The 19,690-nt window shown below is 40.1% G+C and overlaps 1 protein-coding gene across 2 annotated transcripts; it reads left to right on the top strand.

Annotated features, from left to right (window-relative positions):
• Positions 1 to 394: 394 nt before the first annotated feature.
• Positions 395 to 18,959, top strand: kdm4ab (lysine (K)-specific demethylase 4A, genome duplicate b). 2 transcript variants are annotated; one of them, XM_071491310.1, is made up of 23 exons: positions 395 to 556; positions 1,763 to 1,924; positions 2,221 to 2,396; positions 2,556 to 2,670; positions 2,853 to 3,046; positions 3,461 to 3,510; positions 3,636 to 3,739; positions 3,852 to 3,989; positions 4,145 to 4,371; positions 6,367 to 6,533; positions 6,791 to 7,470; positions 7,914 to 8,021; positions 8,227 to 8,335; positions 8,542 to 8,717; positions 8,945 to 9,158; positions 9,827 to 9,906; positions 12,625 to 12,680; positions 14,569 to 14,677; positions 15,553 to 15,744; positions 16,641 to 16,811; positions 16,972 to 17,091; positions 17,443 to 17,535; positions 17,643 to 18,959. In XM_071491310.1, exons 2-23 carry the CDS (start codon positions 1,784 to 1,786, stop codon positions 17,778 to 17,780), a joined length of 3,558 nt encoding a protein of 1,185 aa, XP_071347411.1. In that variant the 5' UTR covers positions 395 to 556; positions 1,763 to 1,783; the 3' UTR covers positions 17,781 to 18,959. The 2 variants fall into 2 exon arrangements, with proteins under 2 accessions (XP_071347411.1, XP_071347412.1); XM_071491311.1 differs by lacking the exon at positions 7,914 to 8,021 and having other exon boundaries at positions 401 to 556.
• The last annotated feature ends 731 nt before the right edge of the window (positions 18,960 to 19,690 follow it).

Raw genomic sequence — 19,690 nt, 5'->3', positions numbered from 1 at the left:
TGTCAGCATAGAAGCTAATTTGATCAATTCCCAAAAAATCCAAATAAAAATTTGAATACTGGTTGTGATATAGTCCAATATTTATTGTTAAACTAAAATTAACTATTATGTCCTTGTGATCAATGGCGACAGATGATTGGCGACTAATGCGTTTTAAACAATCAAATATGAATGCTGAAATCCATCTTTTTGTTGGAACTAGTAATTTGCTTAACATTAGAAAACCTCTCTCGCTATATATTATTTGAAATACTAAACTAGACAATATTTCGGTTAACTAAATTCATATTTACATTCATAACAAAAACTTAGATTTAAACTAATGAGTCATCAGGGCCGCTCTCTGATTGGCTGAGCGTGTCCCATGCGTGTTGTGGTAAACAAAATCCGAGGTGCGTGTACATGCGTAGAAGTGGTAATGGAGGATAGTGATCTACTCACAGGGGGCTTAGTTACCAAGCTGTCTTCTTTCTCTTCTGTTCACAACTGCCGTTTCTGTTGATTGCGAGATATTTGCAACACCGGGGACAACTTCTGAATCAACCGAGAGGAGGTGGTGAGTATTTGCATGTCGAGCTATCTAACGGCCGTCCCAGATTGTTAGCTTCTCAACTCACAAAGCTAATCTGATGGCTAAAGTAGCCGGAACTGCTGAACAGCTAATGTCGATGGTTGGGCTCGGGTGTAGTCTACTTCCTGGAACAGACATCACTGACTTGGTGAATGATAGTTATGGTGTTTGTATCATCTGTCAAACTCGACACTTGTTGAACGACGCTTTTAGGAATAAGGTAGCTTTAATTTTATAACTTTCAAAGTCTTGTTACGAGAACATAGATGCTATTTCTGTCCAAGTTTGCTAATGGCACACTAGACAAATGAGCTGGATGGGATGTAACCGAGCAATGGTGGAATCTATAGTGCAGGATATAGTCAGATCCCATCACGGTATTAACGTGAACTAGCTAGCTAACGCTAACCGTCTTGTGATTGTTGCATTTTCCTTTGAGACAACTTGAAAACACGATGACAGGGTGCACTATCTGTAGTAATTTACACATTAATGTGCAGTTCCGTGTTTATCATCGAATCTGAATAGGATTTTAGTATCAGTACTGTGCTATATGTGCTAAATCAGATTAGCTAATGCTATGCTATATCCCACTGCATATTCGCTGCCCGGATTAGCTCATGTATCTTTAGCAAGTTAGCAAATGAGCTAAAGCTAGCTGGCTTCTATGGTCGGGCCGAATTAAAGAGACGCGGGTTTAACCAATCAGGGGCGGTCTCAGCCCCGTCCAGACCCGCATGTCCCCGCCATAGTAAGGAAACGTATACATATGCGTAACACACAACAATGACATATGATTAGACATATTTATGTATAACTATTTAGAACCAACGATAACAAAGATACTAAATAATAGGAGTATTACCACTTGCAATGTCAGAAATGTATAGCAACATGGTTGAGCCCACTATTAGATGTACTGTATACTCACCACTCATCATCCAGCCATTAAATCATCAGCCATGCAAAATAATTTGCGAAATGTACAATGTTATCTTGTTATAGCTTATTACTACAAAATATTATTATTTTTTTTCTTTGGCAATTTAACTCAACCACAAGCAAAAATATAAGATCTTATTAAAGATGATTGGCTGCAAGTACAAAATGAATAATAGAATAGGTAATTTAAAACCATACTAAATCAAAAATATATTACAAAATCACATTTTCCCCATTTACAATGTGCAGGCGCTGCCACTGAGTTTTGGGATGGCATCAGACGTGGTTTCCCAAAACCATGGTTCCAAGGGGATCATGACTTTTTACCCCACTGCTGAGGAATTCAAGAACTTCAGCCGCTACGTTGCATATATTGAGTCCCAGGGAGCGCATAAAGCAGGCCTGGCTAAAGTAAGTACTGATACAGTGCAGTCACAGCCATTGTGTGTATGGGATTGTATTTATTAGGAGCAAAAAAATTTTGAGCAAATGAAAAACAAATAGTGGTACAAATATGAATTTTATATATATATATATATATATATATATATATATATAAATTATTAGTCGTAAATGTATTAAGGCTATCGGGCTTTTATGATGTCTTGTATCTGTTTTTTCTCTGAAATGATTAAACTAACATTAAAAGCTTTGCTAGTGAATGATCTCATAACAAATAGTGTCACTGTTCACTTTCCTCCTCCAAGATTGTCCCACCAAAGGAATGGAAGCCTAGAGGATCATATGATGATATAGATGATCTGGTGATACCTGCACCCATCCAGCAGGTGGTGACAGGCCAGTCTGGTCTTTTCACACAGTACAACATCCAGAAGAAGTCCATGACCGTCAAAGAGTTCCGCAAGATTGCCAACAGTGACAAGTGAGAAGTTCAAAATAAAAGACATTTAAACCTTTGATTTATTATAAAAACTGTGTCAGCTGCAGCTGAATACTATCAACAGCATCTTTAACCTTCTCATACTAAAAGTTCATTTATGATGTTGGAACTAATTAACTGTGTTGTTAATGCCTTTTCTAGGTTCTGTAGTCCACATTATGATGACTTTGAGGAGCTGGAAAGGAAGTACTGGAAGAATGTGACTTTTAACCCTCCCATATATGGAGCAGATGTTAATGGAACCTTGTATGACCCTGTGAGTTGACATTTCTTGTTGCTGTCTTGAATATTGATCAGTAGTGGGTTTTCTGTGTGCTGTCTGTGTACCTGTTGACCTGATACACACAGGATGCTGACAACATTACCAATCACACTGGTGTTTGTCTCTCGTGTCAGTTCTCATGTGTTGATCATGTATTATCTTCTTTTCTCCTGCAGGAAGTCAAAGAGTGGAACATTTGCCATCTGGACACCATTTTGGATACCGTTGAGCGTGAAAGTGGCATCACTATTGAGGGTGTTAATACACCCTACTTGTATTTTGGCATGTGGAAGACCACCTTTGCATGGCACACTGAGGACATGGACCTCTACAGTATCAACTACTTGCACTTTGGAGAGCCCAAATCATGGTAAAGACACAAAATGTTGAAGTAAAGATTTTCATTTTTGCGCATTCTTATATGATTGTTATTTTCATCTAAAAATGTTATGAAGTTGGTTTCCCACATCAGCTTGAAACCTGTTGAGCTGCAGTAAAGGATGTTTGCTTAGGTCTAAAAAAACATTCTCTGCCTGATGGAAATGGGTGTCATCATTTACATAACTAATGACTATTTCACACCCGAAAGGCAGGCTTCCTGTTTCATATCAGTGATGCTACATCATAGATGCAGCAGGGGATACTATTATAGAATGCTTTGGTTTGCATTTAGTCATTTGGCAGATGCTTTTATCCAAAGCCACTTACACATAAAGTGGGGATAAAAACACAATGCACAATATCAGTTTACTGTGAATGAGAAGACTCATTTGACTGTCTGCAGGTACTGTGTTCCTCCAGAGCATGGGAAAAGACTGGAGCGTCTGGCTAAAGGTATGAGAGCAGTGGAATATTTTCTGTAGGTGTTGACAGTGTTAATCTATGTTAACCATCCTGGCTTCTGGAACCTGCAAGTGATCTATATCAGTGCAACATCTGTCTTCTCTTTATTCTTCTAGGGTTCTTTCCCGGTAGTTCCCAAAATTGTGAGGCCTTTTTGAGGCACAAGATGACTCTCATCTCTCCCTCTATCCTGAAGAAATATGGCATTCCATTTGAAAAGGTACGAGTATCTGTTCATTTGAATTTCAAACAGCTGATCTCTTCTTAAGAACCACTTCACAAGCCAAATGTATAAACTGCAGTTACTAATCATTTTGTTACTTCTTCTTAAGATTACTCAGGAGGCAGGTCAATTCATGATAACTTTCCCCTACGCCTATCATGCTGGTTTCAACCACGGCTTTAACTGTGCTGAGTCCACCAACTTTGCTACAGAGAGATGGATCGAATACGGCAAGCAGGCAGTTTTGGTGAGGACCGCCAAAGAACATCATGAGAAAACCACACTTCAACCTGATTTGAATCTTTGAATTTTTATCTTGCCAGTAAGAATGGAAACATGTATTTATATAATCACTTTTTTATCATTTGAATCACAACCTTTTATTGCCTCTGACTCCTTTAGTGCTCATGCCGGAAGGACATGGTGAAGATTTCCATGGACGTGTTTGTGAAGAAGTTCCAGCCTGATCGCTATGAACAGTGGCTCGCAGGGCGAGATGTGGTGCCCATCAACCACTCACGGCCCACCCCAGAGGCTAGAGAGTTCTTAGGGGACTCTTTTAATGACATCACCAGCAACAGTAGCAGTAGCTTCAACGAGAGCTGTGGGGAGGACGGAGAGCGGAAGAGGTGTGTCATTTACTTCATGGTTTACACAGTGAAATGTAGTAAACGCTTAGGGAGATTTAGTGCTCTGGGTTATTTTGCACTACCTGTTGGGAAATCCTGTGGTTATGTTGTGTTTGTTGCTCCCTTGTCTTGCTTCAGTTTAGATGCATTGGCTTAACCAACCAAGAATTACCCAGTAGCTGAGCCACTGAAAGAATATAACTGGCCCTCTGATAGACTCATTCCGTTGCTAACAGAGATTCCCATATCATTAACATGTACAATGTTTATAACGTTTAGGAGATGATCATTTCCTACAGCACTTGAGAGTATTGAGTGTCAGTGTGTCACAATGAAATCAAAAACCATGAGCTGAAGTGAAGGTAAACATTTGACAGCAGTTACATCTCCTGTAAATAGCTGTCTATGGCATGGTTGATTTCTACTAGCTGGTTCCATTTTCCAGCAGAAATATTAAATATTCCTTTCTATATAACTGAATAGTATAATCATTTATCCATATTGCACTAAAAAGTACTGATTGTGAGCTATTTGATTATCTGACAAGCAGTTTTCAGACAATTTTATTCTATGGTCATTTGCGTGTTGTAATTAATTCAAGTATATTAACAAAGTAATGTTAACCCTTTTCAATAGAGATGCACTGGTCCTTTTCTGTCCTGATCCCTCATTTTAGGGAATCTGCTGATACTGGTTCCTAATCTCATACCAGTGCTCTCATTCTTAACTTTGACATCTGTTTATCTCACTGCATGTGAGATGCATGTGTGAGGTGATATGAGGCCAGGGATTGCACAAAAAACTTTGATTGTAACTTTACAATGACATCGATTTTCCAAATCACAGTTCCCAAATTGACTATTGTAACCCAGGCAGTTTTTGAAAATGGATTCTGAGCATTTTGTTTGTGATATCCATAGTATAGATTTCATCGGATTATTTGAGGATGGAAACTTCTCTGATTTCAGATGTTAGTGTATCAGAGCTTTATGTGGAGCAAACATCGGTATGCCAGTTTCACTTTGCTGTATTTGAGAACAGTATAGCAATAGATGGGTGAAGTACGCCCTCTGCTGGCATGACACCTAACACAGCATGTGGGCTTGGGAGAAATGATAGAGAAATTAAGCATACATTGTCGGTTAATTGGTTCATACATGTTAAGTTTAATACATCTAACAGCAATTAAGCAACTAACGTTTATCACGAACATCTCTAGATGAAATTAGATTACCACCTTCAGTTTCAGCAGGTGCAGATAGTGAGCTGCTGGTTGTCATTGCTGTACTTAGGATCATAGAACTAAAGGGGGGAATTTCATTTAATATTATTAATGTTTCCTGGCAGTTGGGTGGAGTGAATTAAATTAAGAAAACAGCAGAGAGACACAGCTAAATTTCTTGGAGAGTTGCCTTTTTGCATTAACATCATAATTTTTTCTAATCTTTTTCTAATTTCATGTCATTTTTAATTCCATTTTCAATTTCACTTAAGTTTTAGTTGGGTGCATGTTAGTTTTACTTTAGATTTTGTAAAGGGAATCCATTTAATTTTTTATTGAGGTTCAACTACAATTTTGTGTGGGTGTTTGTAATGTTTGTAACAGACATCCGCCTTAGCATGCCAGTGTGTGATTTTTATATATTGTCAAAAAACAAAGGCAAAAACCTCCAACAAACTAGGCGAAAGGAAATGAGCAACTAACAAGAAAAAAAATCAATATATATATTTCCAATCCTTAAAATGTTGGCATGGGGGATAATCTGGTAACTTTCAGTGACATCTGTCCTTTGTTTTAGTCATTGTAATTTTGTAGTTCATACACCAAAAGGCATTTTCTATTAACAAAAGATGCCTTTTCATTGAATTGAGTAAGCTACTGAAACATTTGTGAGTGTACAGTTTGCTGGTAATGAAAATCAAAAGGATGTGACCAAGGTCTTCTGTTCTCAACTGTTTTCCCATCCCCTGCCCTGTGTCCTTGTCAATCCTCAGCACTACGCAGAGGATAGAGACCAAGAGGCACAGGGTGTGTCTGGAGGTGCCTGAGGAGGTAGTTCCCAAGGATGAAGACGAGGAAGACGAGGAGCAATATGGGAAGCGTCCCAGGCTAAACCTTATACCGCCACGTACTATGTCACAAGATGGCAAGAGAAATAAAGGTATAATTACCTGTGCATCATCTTATTGGTTTCCTATTGGGCATTAACAATATTAAGGCTGTGTGTTTACTATATAGAATACTCCATTTACTGTTGGCCATTTCATTTAAGTGTCCGTATTCTTAGTGTATACATGTTTCCACTATATAGTGCCTTCAAATTGCTTTACCAGTTTCAGACACAGCTTTGTTTTGTGGTGAAGGGAAGTTAAGAAGAATGAAAGTTCATTTTTTTTGCCCTCTGATTTTAATTTACAGGCCCACCAAAATTGGTTGTCACACCGACGAAGCTCACTTTAATGGATCCATTTCACAGGGGCTTGACCCAAGGTAACAGTGATGGAGGGCGCCCCCCTCATTATACCAAGACTCGTGCACCTGCGATCTCGTCACAGTCCCAGGCCAGAAATGGACATCTATCAGTTTCAGTGGCATCCACATGGACAGAGGCCTCAGCTCAGCCTGCCCGCAAAATGGGAGTCGCCAGCCTGCTCTTCCACAGGACTCTGAGTCCAAAAGACACTCTTCAGGTGCACAGCTACACCCTGGAAAAGCAGCGACAACCTCACACACAGCTCCAGGTGCACAGCTACGCCAGAGAGCATCAGCCCCGTCATCTCCAGCACAAAACCTACACACAGTCTCACACGCAGGTTCAGTCTTCATCTCAGGCACCAAGCTGTGGAAAAGCAGAGCCACAGCCAGAATCTAAAATCATTCTTACCAAAGTAGCACAGAATGAATCAGAAGCACAGAGTCCTGTGGAGCAGGACCAAGAGGAGGACAAACCCAAAATGTCAGCGCCTGTTGCGGCTCAGGTTGAAGTGGAGAAGCCTGAGGTTGAGCAAACCAGCAAGTCTGCCTCCTTCCAGGCTCCAGCAGAGCCGAAAGAGTTGAGCCAAATGGAGATAGAAGCTCCCAAGAACAACAAGCGAAAGGTCAGTGTCTTTATTCTTTCTAACAGAGTTGTCAAACAGACTCACGTCAAAGATGCTGCAGACAAAGAGGTCACAGTCAGATACAAATGGCAGTCAGTGTTGGCTCTGTGCACTGTCACACATGCATGTTTTATCACAGATTATGGTGTATGTTGCATGCATTGCCATCTCTGTCAATCTAAAACACCTGTTAACAGTCTCCTTGCTTTGTCGTACAGATGTGTATGTAGGTACTGAGGCAACAAGCCATTTTGGTGGCTCTGTACTGGTGCATTTTCCTTGCATGAGTTGGCATACTACTCTCTTCGAGCTCAAACGTCATTACTAATTCTTACTAACAAAACAATCTGATGATCTCTCCACTGGTGGCAGATTATAGTTGATCGGACATTATTTAAAGATATCCCTTGAACTCAGTGTTATTCATGCTGTTCAAACTACAGAGTAACCAATGCCCCCTTGTGGATAGTGGCATTATCATCCTGAAAGACACCATTCCTGTCAAGAAACCAAATCCCAATGAGATGAAGGTGATTCCTCAGAATCATCACGTAAGTAGCTACTAGCTGTGATCACATCCTCAAAGGGATGATTGGACCTAGTGTTTACCAGGCAACGTATGCACACCAGTACAGAGCTCCCAATATGCCTCGGAACAGGGAAACTTCATGGCAGCTGCTGTTAAGTTCATTCTGCTAATACGGTATGATTCCTGTTTTGAATTTTTGTCTTGCTATACACTGGTTGCTCCTGCAGGTGTCAGAAGAGCAGTCATACTGCAAGTCAGTGGTGAAAAAGCAGCAGGAACATCTCCGCAAGCTGCCTCGCCACCACCCTCTGATAAGAGAGGTGCACAGTGATGATGGTAAGCACAACACTGTTCCTCTTTATTAGTGTACTTCTCATTTATAGTAAATTTGCTTAATGTAATAGTATCATTTTGAGTGCCACTTTACTTAACGCTGTGAATTTCATAATGTCAGGACCTGACCCCACTCTGTTGTGTTTCCAGTACTCAATATCAATATTTTCCTTTCAACCTTTGTCCCTACTCTCTTCTCGCTTATGTAGATGTGTATGTGGACATGGAGGTCGAAGAAGAGGAGAAAGAGGAGTGGGCGAAGCCACTAACCCAGCTGTGGCAGTGTCGGCCATATAACCCTCAGGCAGAGAGAGAGTACAACAAGAGCATGGGCCAGCAAGCCCCCTACTGCTCCATCTGCCTGATCTTCCACACTTACCATCAAGTGAGAACTATAACTACTTTATGCTGTCATGAAGCTAGATGTGTTGTTTATTTGTCTTACTGTCATGCTTTCAGATTAATATCTAGTGGAAATTCAAAGTTTATCAGAACGGCATTTATGACAATCATGCTTTGATGCCGACGTGTTGAAGCATTAAATGGAAACGCATATAATGGAAGAATAAATTATGTGTTAACAAGCCTCTGGACTTTTCTTTCCCCCTCAAGTCCGAGTCCAATAGTGGCAGCTCCAATGTGACGTTGGTGAACCGTCCAGGAGGCCGCCAGTGGTCCAAACCACTCATCCCAGAAATGTGTTTCAACACCCAAACCAGCAAGACGAGTGATAGCGGGGAGGGACAGCTGTCTAACCCTCATGTCGCAGAGGATGGGACCAGCCGGCTAGTCAGCTGTGCTCAGTGCTGCGTCCGTGTACACACCAGTAAGCCCCCTTTTTATATAACTGTCAGATATCTGATAAAGTATGCATGAGCTGGAGCACTCGAGGGATTGTAAAATGAAGTATTTCTTACATATAGCACTTTCCAAGCCTTTGTTATTCTTCAGAAACCACCACTCACAAAATGACCAATCACCAAAGGCCATAAATGCATTATGGATGAATACACAAACACACCTGCAGCAGCACACACAGCCTGTCTGAATTCTTTGGCTGAATAAAGTGCTCATAGTTAAGTTGAGTTGTATTCATAATATTTTCTTATTTTAATTGTCACAAATGTCTTTTTCAAAATTGTTTTATTTTCATGTAGTTGTTTTATGGCCTGGTCATTTACAGTCCAGTCAGTTCTGTTTCATTCTTTGAAATCTGAAACTATTTCCAAGGTGTACACAAACACACACATCTGCTGGTCAGTCCCAGCACACTGCTGTCTTATTCCAAGTTCCCCTTTATTTGATGGGGGCATGACTCATTATGTTCTGACCTCAGATGACTTATTTATGAGGTAATGGGGAATGAAAATACCGGGTGCAAGAATTTAATTTAAATTAATTTAATTAATCAGCCAAACAATACTGATAACCAAGCTGTGAAATAAAGAATGACAGAACTGAATGTGTGAAATGTTCTTTTCTCTTCCTTTTCAGGTTGCTATGGCGTGTCTGGTGATGGCGCGGAGCTCGATGACTGGCTGTGTGCCCGCTGTGAGGCCGATGCCATTACTGAGGTCAGTTATTTGGGCGAGGATGCTTATAGCAGACAGTCATTATTTTGAGATAGATCATTTACAGTAGTCATCATATTGATGACCGACTAACCCAAAAAATACAGAAGCAGAGTTGTTGTATCGTGGTATCAGATCACCTAATATTTGGTGACTGAAGGCCAGTGTCACTGTCGGGAAGTCCAGCCTCACAGATTATGATGAAGTGTAAGCAGCAGAAATTCGTTGGAAAAGCCTAAAGAGATGTGATTAATGCCCCAGTCTTTTATTCCTTTTTTTTTTCTTTGTCAGTTGATATTGAAAGTGAATGCCCTGGCCTTAGATGCGTGATGTCTGCAGGTGTTCGTTTTTCTGATTAAATGTAGTAGAACAAAGTTGGTTTGGGAACAACCTTGACCGACAGCCACATGGTGGCACATGGTGTGACGTCAAAGCTCTCATATTGAAGGAACACCTGTATTCACAGTTCACTTCCTCAGAGAACAGACCAGTGCCAGTGGTTGCAGTCACTGTGACCAGTATGTAATAACATAAGATAAGCTTTGATGATCCCACGCAGGGAACTTGTGCTGCTGCTAAGACCATGGTACACTAGTGAGTATCATCATGATGTGTTAGTTTATCTGCAGCTCTATTGATTTTTAAGTGGAAAACAACAATGGACTTTGATGTGCACACTACTACACAATACTACTTAAAAGCACAATATAAACTATCATGCACTTCACCAGCACCACAAAGTTAGCTCGTTGACAGCCCCAGCAGCCCTCCTTTTGTCACACTTAAATAAACTTGGCTCTCAGTGGCACCACTTCCTTTGTTCTGAGACAGTGAGAGTATTCCCTTCCTTTGCGTGCTATTGTTTGGAGAATTTGTTTTTCCCAACTTAGTTTGTAAAACGTATCTTTATATTTCCTTTGCTTTCAGCATTCCTTTCCTCTCAGAACAATAGATGAGACATTCTGGGAATGTGACTCAATATTGACAGAAACGCCTGACCACCAGTGGGCGGTGTTCCTCTGTAGAGCTCATAGTGACACATTTAGGGACTTCGCATTCATACTGGTCCTGATTTCAGTTGTCTGAGTTTTCAGTTTTAGAATCTATGAGCTGACAGATGTTGAATGTTTGTAAAGAATATTTGTCATCTGTTTTATAGATTTATTATCTCAAAGGAACTCCAGCAATTCATGTTATTATGTCAATTTTTTTTTTCCTGATTCCCTTAACGATTCCTGATCAATTTTCCATGCGGGATAAAAAAGTAGGTCTACACAGGTGTTGTGCCATACAGTCACACCTGAGACCCCAGTTCTCCCACTACAATCCAGCCTCCTTTAAAACAGTTTGTTCCATGTCCGTGAAGGTTCTCAGTCATCCAGGTCGTCATGGTCATTAAGTGTGACCACAGTGGTCTTTAGAGCTGAAGAAGCCTCTTAATAAGTAAAAGTAAATAAAATAAGTCCTTCAACTTCAGCAGTTTGTTCCATCTGTCAGTCTAAGAATGAGTACACCTACACAGAACAGCACAAGGTATAAACAAAAAATATTTACTGAATGGAATATTTTAACATTAACATAAATTATAAATTGTAGAAAATATTAAGATATGACACTGAGCTTTGGCTCTGTGGCCTGGTAACTAGTCGAGTCCTCACAATATTAGATCTGACTATACAGTGTAAACATAAGCCTATAGGCTGTGGCTGCAGTTTTGTTATCAATTTTATCATCTGCATCAATTTCATTCAAACTCCTCCAGATTTGCTTTTATCCAAATTTAAAATATAAAATACAATTAATTCTGTCAATCTGTCGCTTTCCATTTTTCATTAGTCCAGAGTTGTAACTAAACCCTGACTGAGAGGCTAGATCCTGGTATAAAATCACGTGCCTCCGTTAGGAACCATCACGCCCATATATTGTCTATTGACTGGCGCCCACAGAGTTTGCTGCTGGAAAGCACAAGTTTCATTTGGTCCATGAACATATGGGGCCCTTGTGTAGTGAGCATACAGGGCGGCCTGGCTATGAAAAACATGTCGGCATGGATAACTAGAATTATCAAGCTATAGGACATATGATCTGATGATTTGGACCAATTGGAACCAGTTATCACTCCCCATCCCTGGAAGGATCAAGTTAATCAACTTAATTTAATGCGTTTCCTATAATACTTTGTTTATTTTCCTGTAATGTCTGTGGAGAGGACATGTCAGACTGGAACTGCTGTGACGGTTTAAATGCTCTTCTCAGTCAACGGCTGTTCTGTAGAAATGAGGTGAACCTGAAAATGTTATTGATAAAGAGGCAAAGTGGAATTTTTAAAATCCAGACCTGCTCTGTTCACTTCACTCCCTGATAGTGTTCCTCTGACTGAACCTGTTGGTGGCTGTGTATTTTCAGGTGGCACTTTGTGGTTCACTTAATCGTAGTGTTGCTGTTGAAGGGTTTTGAGAAAATGCAGTAAGGCCTCCCCTGGGAGCTGCCACCCCACTTGTGTAGTGGTTTACAAAAAGCAAACATTTAAGCAGCTGATATCTATCCATCCAACAGAGGAGACTGGGTTCTCCCCAGTTTATGCTATAAATAATATACATCAGAACATTGTTTGATCAAAAAACATCCCATTTAGATGTTATAAGATAAAGAGGTCAGCTGCCGGAGGTGTTGTATGTAAATGTTTTACAAAATAACAGTGTTGTGTGTTTCTCCCTGTAGGACTGCTGCCTGTGTTCACTGAGAGGTGGTGCTCTGCAGAGAGCCAACAATGACAAGTAAGTACTACAGCAGACACTAGCGCTGCCAACATAGACGAGAAAAAAATTTGACTTAATTCTTTTTTCTTATTTTCACTAGTGCAGCATGAGGTAACTAGTGAGGATGAACTGTTTTGTAGGATGTTCAAGTGCCCTCATGTCGTCTTTATGATCAGTGGATGTAGACTGGAGAAAAATCTCATTTCAGCTTGAGAGATGATACCCGGTGCCACTATTTCTTTAGTTAGAATGTCGTCGTGGTCACGGGCACAAACTTATGAAAGTAATGGCAGGAGAAAGTATTTGATGTGGATTCATGATGTTTACAAAACAGCCCGTTCAGAGTGTCTGTCTGCTTGGTACACAGCAGATTGCTACCCGTGGCTACCATTCACTCTCCTTTGACCGCATTAAGTCTGTCTGTTTCTTCAGTCTGTTACTGCTCACGTCCATCTGGTGGATCAAGCCCCTCCAGCTAAATGCGCTTTTCAAATGCAAACATGTACACACACACACACACACACACACACACACACGCTGTAGATGTATGTGTGCAGTTTTTACACACCCTCAGCCTTTGGTTGCACTTACAGTCGGGTCTCAGAAGTATTTCCACAGCGACACAATTTTTGTAATTTTAGTTCCAAGTCTCTGAAAATGGGGGAACTATGGATAAAAATGGCTTTAATTCCTAAATGGTTAATGCAGTACTTTTGTTTGAGCCCATGAATTAAAGCTTAAAGTCTACACTACAGTCTCATCATCATGAATTTGTTTCAAAACTAAAGAAATTACAAAAATCGTGTCACTGTTCTAATACCTTTGGACCCAACTGCATCTTTGAGTGTAGGACACAGTTTAGAGAACTTCAGTTTAAATGGCAGGAAATGCCTGAAGATGGACATAATGTTTTTGCCTATTTTTTTTTTTTTTTTTTTTTTTTTTTTTTCAGCCACCTATCTTGAGTGTCCTGACAAGTGGGCATGTACTTGGTTGTGATTTCCTGTTATTGTTGAGAATAATACATTATAGACTGAGATCCTCAGGCAGAGGTCTTGTATCTGTTCCTGAGGCGTGGCTGAAAACTAGAGGTGACAGAGTCTCAGTCAGAGTCCTGAAGCTATGGAACTGGCTGCCTGAGGAAATCGGGTCAGAAGAATCAGTGACCCCTTTTTATTTTTTCTTTGATTTTTACTTAATTTTAGTTGACTCCCCTTTTGCTGGTGACACTGTAATTTGCTTATTACTCTATCAGAATTAGTTTTCATTATTATCATTGATGTAATAATAATGATGGTGATGATGATGATAACATATTTAGCAATATATTAGTATTATCCTGTGCATTGGTCACTACAGGCTGGACAATAATAAACTATACTTTTTTCTCTTGGGGTTTATTTAAATATTGTTTATGTTAATTGTATTAGGGATGGCACCAATTATCAAATTTGTTGATTTCAGTTACAACATGAAATGTATTGAAAAAGTAATATTTTATATATTTTTTCATCACATGGTTTTAAATCATCAGTGAAAGGTGACTCAAAGTTCACTGACTGGCCTTTTCCCAAGCTTCCAACCACACCTCAGTCTTTGTTTGGGAAAACTAGACAAGTTTTGTCATGATTTTCTGGACTCATTGTCTGATTTCATTAAAAAAAAAATGTACTGATATTCTTTTATCCATAAATATGTATTTGTCTCTTTGTATTTGCCTTACATGATGATCGTGACTTTATATGTACACAATGACATGCTGTACAAACATTAGATGGGGCTCCACATAATGTTTTAAACATTGTAACCACATTGCTAATAACGTGCTCCCACGCTTGCAGAAACATTGATCTCTGGACATTGAACTGTTTGCCCTGAATCTGCTCCATGTTTGCCTTCCACACAGGTGGGTTCATGTGCTCTGTGCCATCACTGTGCTGGAAGCTCGCTTTGTCAACATCACAGAGCGGAGCCCCATAGACCTCTCTGCCATACCACTGCCACGGTTCAGACTGGTAAGACTCGTTAGAGCTACAGTTGGTGTTTGTTAGATATGACTGCAGAACTTTAGATAAGGACACCTGCTTTGCAGCCTTAGGTATGAAGCTGGTTCCTGTTGATTATGTGCCAGAATCCTGAAATTAAACTGTTGCCCTGTCCTGTTTCTTTCATATTAAAAAGTTATTTCAAATGGATATTTATTGACTGGCACTAAATACAACATTGCTGGAGTGTGGTGGCAGGCAGTCTTTTCTAACTGTTGGTTTGTATACCTCACTTTTATCATGGTGTCTTTGTGCTTTTTTCTCATGGCATTATGAATCAGTTCTATTTTACCAAGCATCTTTCCAGCTCTTTTGACCCATGTGCAGACTGGATTCCTGGCAGACAGAGGTGTACTCTGATGATATCTGTTTGTGGTTCTCAGTCAGGGCACACATTTCTCCACAGTAACACTGGTTTGGCACCTGTGGCCAAAAAACGGTGTGAAAGGCTGACAGTACATGCTTACGTTCGTTTTGTGTAATGAGTCACATACAAATAGTCCACTGGAAATAATGCAGGACTTGGATCACAATAGTTGGCCTTGTTTCCATTGTTACTTGATCTCAGTGGAACATTTCTCAATGGGTCTACTTCTAAATTAGAACATATAACAGAACCCAATCAGAAGGATGTTGAGTAATTTCCCTCTAACATGTCTGTTCCAGTTCATGTCTGGGTCTGCCTGGGTCTTTTACGCCCTTTGATAACTTTTTTTGGTCGTCCTCATTCTCATCCTCTTGGCTTGTTTCCTTTCCTTCCGCTGTGCTTCCTTTACTTCAACCTGCTAACTTTATCTCGTGACCCCCATTCTCCCTCCACGCCTGTGTCTTTGTCACTCTGGTAGAAGTGCGTGTACTGCAGGAAACGGATGAAGAGGGAAGTGACGGGCTGCTGTGTCCAGTGCTCCCACGGACGCTGCTCCACAGCGTTTCACCCCACCTGCGCTCAGGCAGCTGGTATCCTCATGCACCCAGACGACTGGCCGTTCGTAGTCTTCGTCACTTGCCACAGACACAGAACGCCTGTCATACCTGAGGTAACATAACAGGAACACAGTCAAGCCAATAGTAATGAATTAAGTGCAAAAGGTCACTGAAAATTGTATATATTATTTTGTGAAGCTTTGTTGACATTTTACATAGAGACTGACTGTGTCTGTGTCTGATCTCACTGCTTAGCTCAGATTAGGTTGTTTGCATGAAAATCCAGCATTCCACTGACTCATTTTCCCACAAGGGCTTTCTGTTTTGAGAGCTGAAATGCATGTTGTGGGGAAAAGCCAAGTTTATCCTATCTTCAGGAGTGGTTTTATCTGCCAGAAAAACTCATCATCGCCTCCCTTTTGATTGCATTTTGGATGCTCCTACAATATTTTTCTTTATTTTAAACATTAGAATAATTGCCAGTCACATTTTAAGTTAAATAAAAAACTCTTTCTCCAGTTCATAAGATGGATATATGCACTTACCTCAGTCCTAAGATCTCTTAGTATTATTTTAGACTCTTAGAACAGTAATAGCTCTCAAACTGCCGCAGGGAGTCTTCCTTTAGTGCATGTTCATGCTGTTGTGATTCATTAATTGGGGGAGACAGACATCTGTTTACTCCTCAAGAGACATGCAGCAACAAAATTCATGTTCACTGAATGCAGATAAGCTTTCTGCTGTCGTTGCTTTGAGCCTTGTGACGACAAGTCTCAGCTCGTCTCTGCAGCTCCTCAGCTGTGACACTCTAGTGTATTTTGTTCATGAAGCAGAGAGAGCAGCGTTATTTCTTGGGTACAAGTTACTGACTAATTCTTGTTTTAGTCGCAACAGTAGACCAAGACTTGCTGACTGTACTGACAGACAAACACCGACTTGTCTTCACTGTGGTGTAAAGCAATGTGGAGTGATAAGCATTCAGTAGTAACACTCAGTTTCTGTTCCTTAGCGCAACAAGGCGTCCATGCGGGAGTTGGCAGTGGGGCAGAAGGTGATCTGTAAATACAAAAATGGCCGCTACTACCAAAGTGAGGTGGTGGAGCTGACCACGGCTACCTTCTACGAGGTGGTGTTCGATGACGGGTCCTACAGCGACAACCTCTTCCCTGAGGACATTGAGGTTAATAAAGTTGCTTCTGAACGTCATTAAAAATTTTCACTTGTCCACTGTTGCAGTGTGCAGTGACCCACAGATAAAGTGAAAAACCAAGACAGCTAAAGTTTCCCGTTCAGTTTCCTATTATGATAAGCTTTCTAATTTAATACATTTGTGTTTGCAGAACCGTGACTGTGTTCGTCTCGGTCCACCCGCCAAAGGTGATGCTGTTCAAGTGCGATGGACAGATGGGTTGATATACGGAGCCAAATTTGTAGCATCACACTCCATCCCCATGTACCTGGTAAACCATCCCCTTATCTGTCTCTCTTTTATGTCTCACTGTCGCTGACATGCATATGCACATGCATTGCTCATTTTGTCAAACCACATTAGAAGATGATGGGTTATGTTACTCAACCTCAAAAATGTGGGTGGCCTGAGTGTGGTTTAAAGTGAACATATTGGGACATGTTTAAAAATAAACGTTTGCTCATCAGTATGTGATATCTTCTTATTTTATTTATTTAATTGCAGCAATTGAACAAAGTGCTTAAATTGCTGTGTAATAAAATAACTATTTAAAGCAGTGGAATTTTCATACACGTTATTTTAATGGTTTAACTTACATGTGTGTATGTTTATGTGCATTCAGGTGGAGTTTGAGGATGGATCACAAATCACTGTCAAGCGAGAAGACATCTACACTCTGGATGAGGATCTGCCCAAACGCGTCAAGTCACGGATGGTAACTTAATGTCCCCATTTTATGCTGAAAAGTGTTGTGACATGTGACTTTAGGTCTATTGCACCAGCGAGCACTAATTTCTATACCTGATGTTGTTTGTTCCTCAGTCGGTGGCGTCAGACATGCGTTTTGAGCTCTTCGCACAGAACGACGTCAAACAGAACTCCAAAAGGCAACGAGTCATCAACTCTCGATACAGAGAGGACTACATCGAACCGGTCATTTACCGAGCCATCATGGAGTGACTTCCATTACTTTCTCCTCCTGCTTTTTACCACTTCTCCACCTCCTCAACTCACCACAGAGAGCTTCACGTCTTCTCTGTTTTTGGCTACTGCTGATAGGAACGACCCATCCTCCTCCTCCTCCTCCTCCTCTTCTTCTTCCACGGCCTGTCGGGCTACATATTTATAAACTACGGCTGGGACTTTAAATGACTTGTGTGCATTGAATAAATATTCTTAGACTCTGTTTGCCATCGCACTCTGTAAATTGTTTTCTTCTTCCATTTTGTTTTGTTTTTTCCTTTGCTCAGGAAGAAGCCATCAATGAATTATTAAATATGGAAAAGGTTGGACTATCTCACTGGGGCAAGATGTTTTCTTTTTCTTTAACACCACATTTAGCAGTAAACATAACTTTATATAGAATGAAATGGACAGTTTTTCTAGTAGTGATATTTCTTCAACCTTTTGCTCTTGACTTGCAGATTTTTGTTATTTCCATAACAATTTATCATAATATTTTACTGTGCTTGCCTATGAGGTTTTAGAGGAAGTGTGATCTTGGGTCAGTTTTTTTTCCTCCCGTGAAGTTAGACAAAGACAGAACCGTACACTCTGAGCCGATCAGCTGTTTACTACAATAAAAAATTGACTTGATTATTTGACTGATTTGATTAAGCAAGAGCTGTGTTAGGTCATAACCCCAAAGAAATTAAATGATGTGTCACATTTTCACACATCTTAAGATTATACTGGTCACTTCCTGCATTGCATTACATGGTTCATAATCATTGCGTGACAATGTGCGTCTACTGTGAAGATAGAAGAAAACTAGAGGTGTTTTAGTGGCCCAAGCCTTACATTTGAAAGGGCCAAGTGTACTTTGGTTTTTCTAAAGGTTAAGGTTTATTATAACTATTGTAATTAATGTTATTATTACACTTTATTTATGCGAGTGCATTACATTTGAGAACAAAGCTATTTTTGTCATGTCCTTTTCACAATCTGTAGAAAACCTAAGATGTATTTATATTTATTATAATGATAGGTTTACAGGCATCCTGTTTAAATTTTTAGGCTCGCTTTTACATTTATTGGAATTTCAGGTGTGAATGATCTGGCTCAAGTCCCTCTTCAAGCAAATGCACTTCTTGTAGCCTCCTGCCACGGGACTTTTTTTCTTTCTTTTTTTTTTTTTTTTTTTTTTTAAATCTTTTTGTAGACACATGGACTCTGCAGAGTTTAGATTTTGTGTGTGTTTCTGATATGGTTCTGAAAGATAGCTCTAGAGATGAATGTTGTAAGCAGGTTATAGTTTGATCCCAAATAAACAACGCTGTTGGAAGAGGATAATTTTCATATTGAAGCAAGTTTTCCTTCATGACGAGTCCGTTGTACCTTCTTTGAAATAGTCTTGTGTAGAGAGGGCTTATGACCATGGCAGCATTAAATCTGTACACTCTTTGTAAACATCAACTGTTTGAGTAAAGTTTGAGCTAAGAAAAGAACCTTGTACTTCTTACTTTCTCTGCAACAACCAACACCTAAAAATGAGCAGATTAAAGTGCTGAGATTCAGGCAGTATTTTTTTTTTTTTTACAAGAGTCGTAATATCTGCATTTTTGTTTTAACCTTTGCCATGTTTTTGAGCTGCTGATGTCTCAGCCAGAGGGTCTGCAGCTGTGTCAAAGCAGGATGAGTCTTGTTTAGACCACTGCTGGAATTTGATAAGACAGATTGCCCATGGTTCTCCGTATCTCCGCATACTTTACAACCTCTATGAAATCCAGGTCGTTCAACTGTGGCAGATTTATTACTCTTGATTTATTCTGACTATTTGAGTCTTACAAAAATTATTTAGCTTATTTGAGATGGTAACCTGATGGTCGTCTGCCTGATTTTGTTGCAAACCTCCATCTGGCTCAACCCAG

Source organism: Trachinotus anak, unplaced genomic scaffold (genome assembly GCF_046630095.1).
Source record: "Trachinotus anak isolate AG129_WGS33_773 ecotype Australia unplaced genomic scaffold, CSIRO_AGI_Tana_v1 ptg000012l, whole genome shotgun sequence".
In the NCBI taxonomy this organism is placed as follows: Eukaryota; Metazoa; Chordata; class Actinopteri; order Carangiformes; family Carangidae; genus Trachinotus; species Trachinotus anak.
This window is presented reverse-complemented; position numbering and strand designations above follow the sequence as displayed.

Excerpts from the sequence above, each read along its gene's own strand:
- kdm4ab (XM_071491310.1), top strand. The coding sequence starts at position 1,784 with ATGGCATCAGACGTGGTTTCCCAAAACCATGGTTCCAAGGGGATCATG. Across the intron at positions 6,534-6,790 it reads AGATGGCAAGAGAAATAAAG|GCCCACCAAAATTGGTTGTC; the intron begins GTATAATTACCT and ends TTTAATTTACAG. Across the intron at positions 8,718-8,944 it reads TCTTCCACACTTACCATCAA|TCCGAGTCCAATAGTGGCAG; the intron begins GTGAGAACTATA and ends TTCCCCCTCAAG.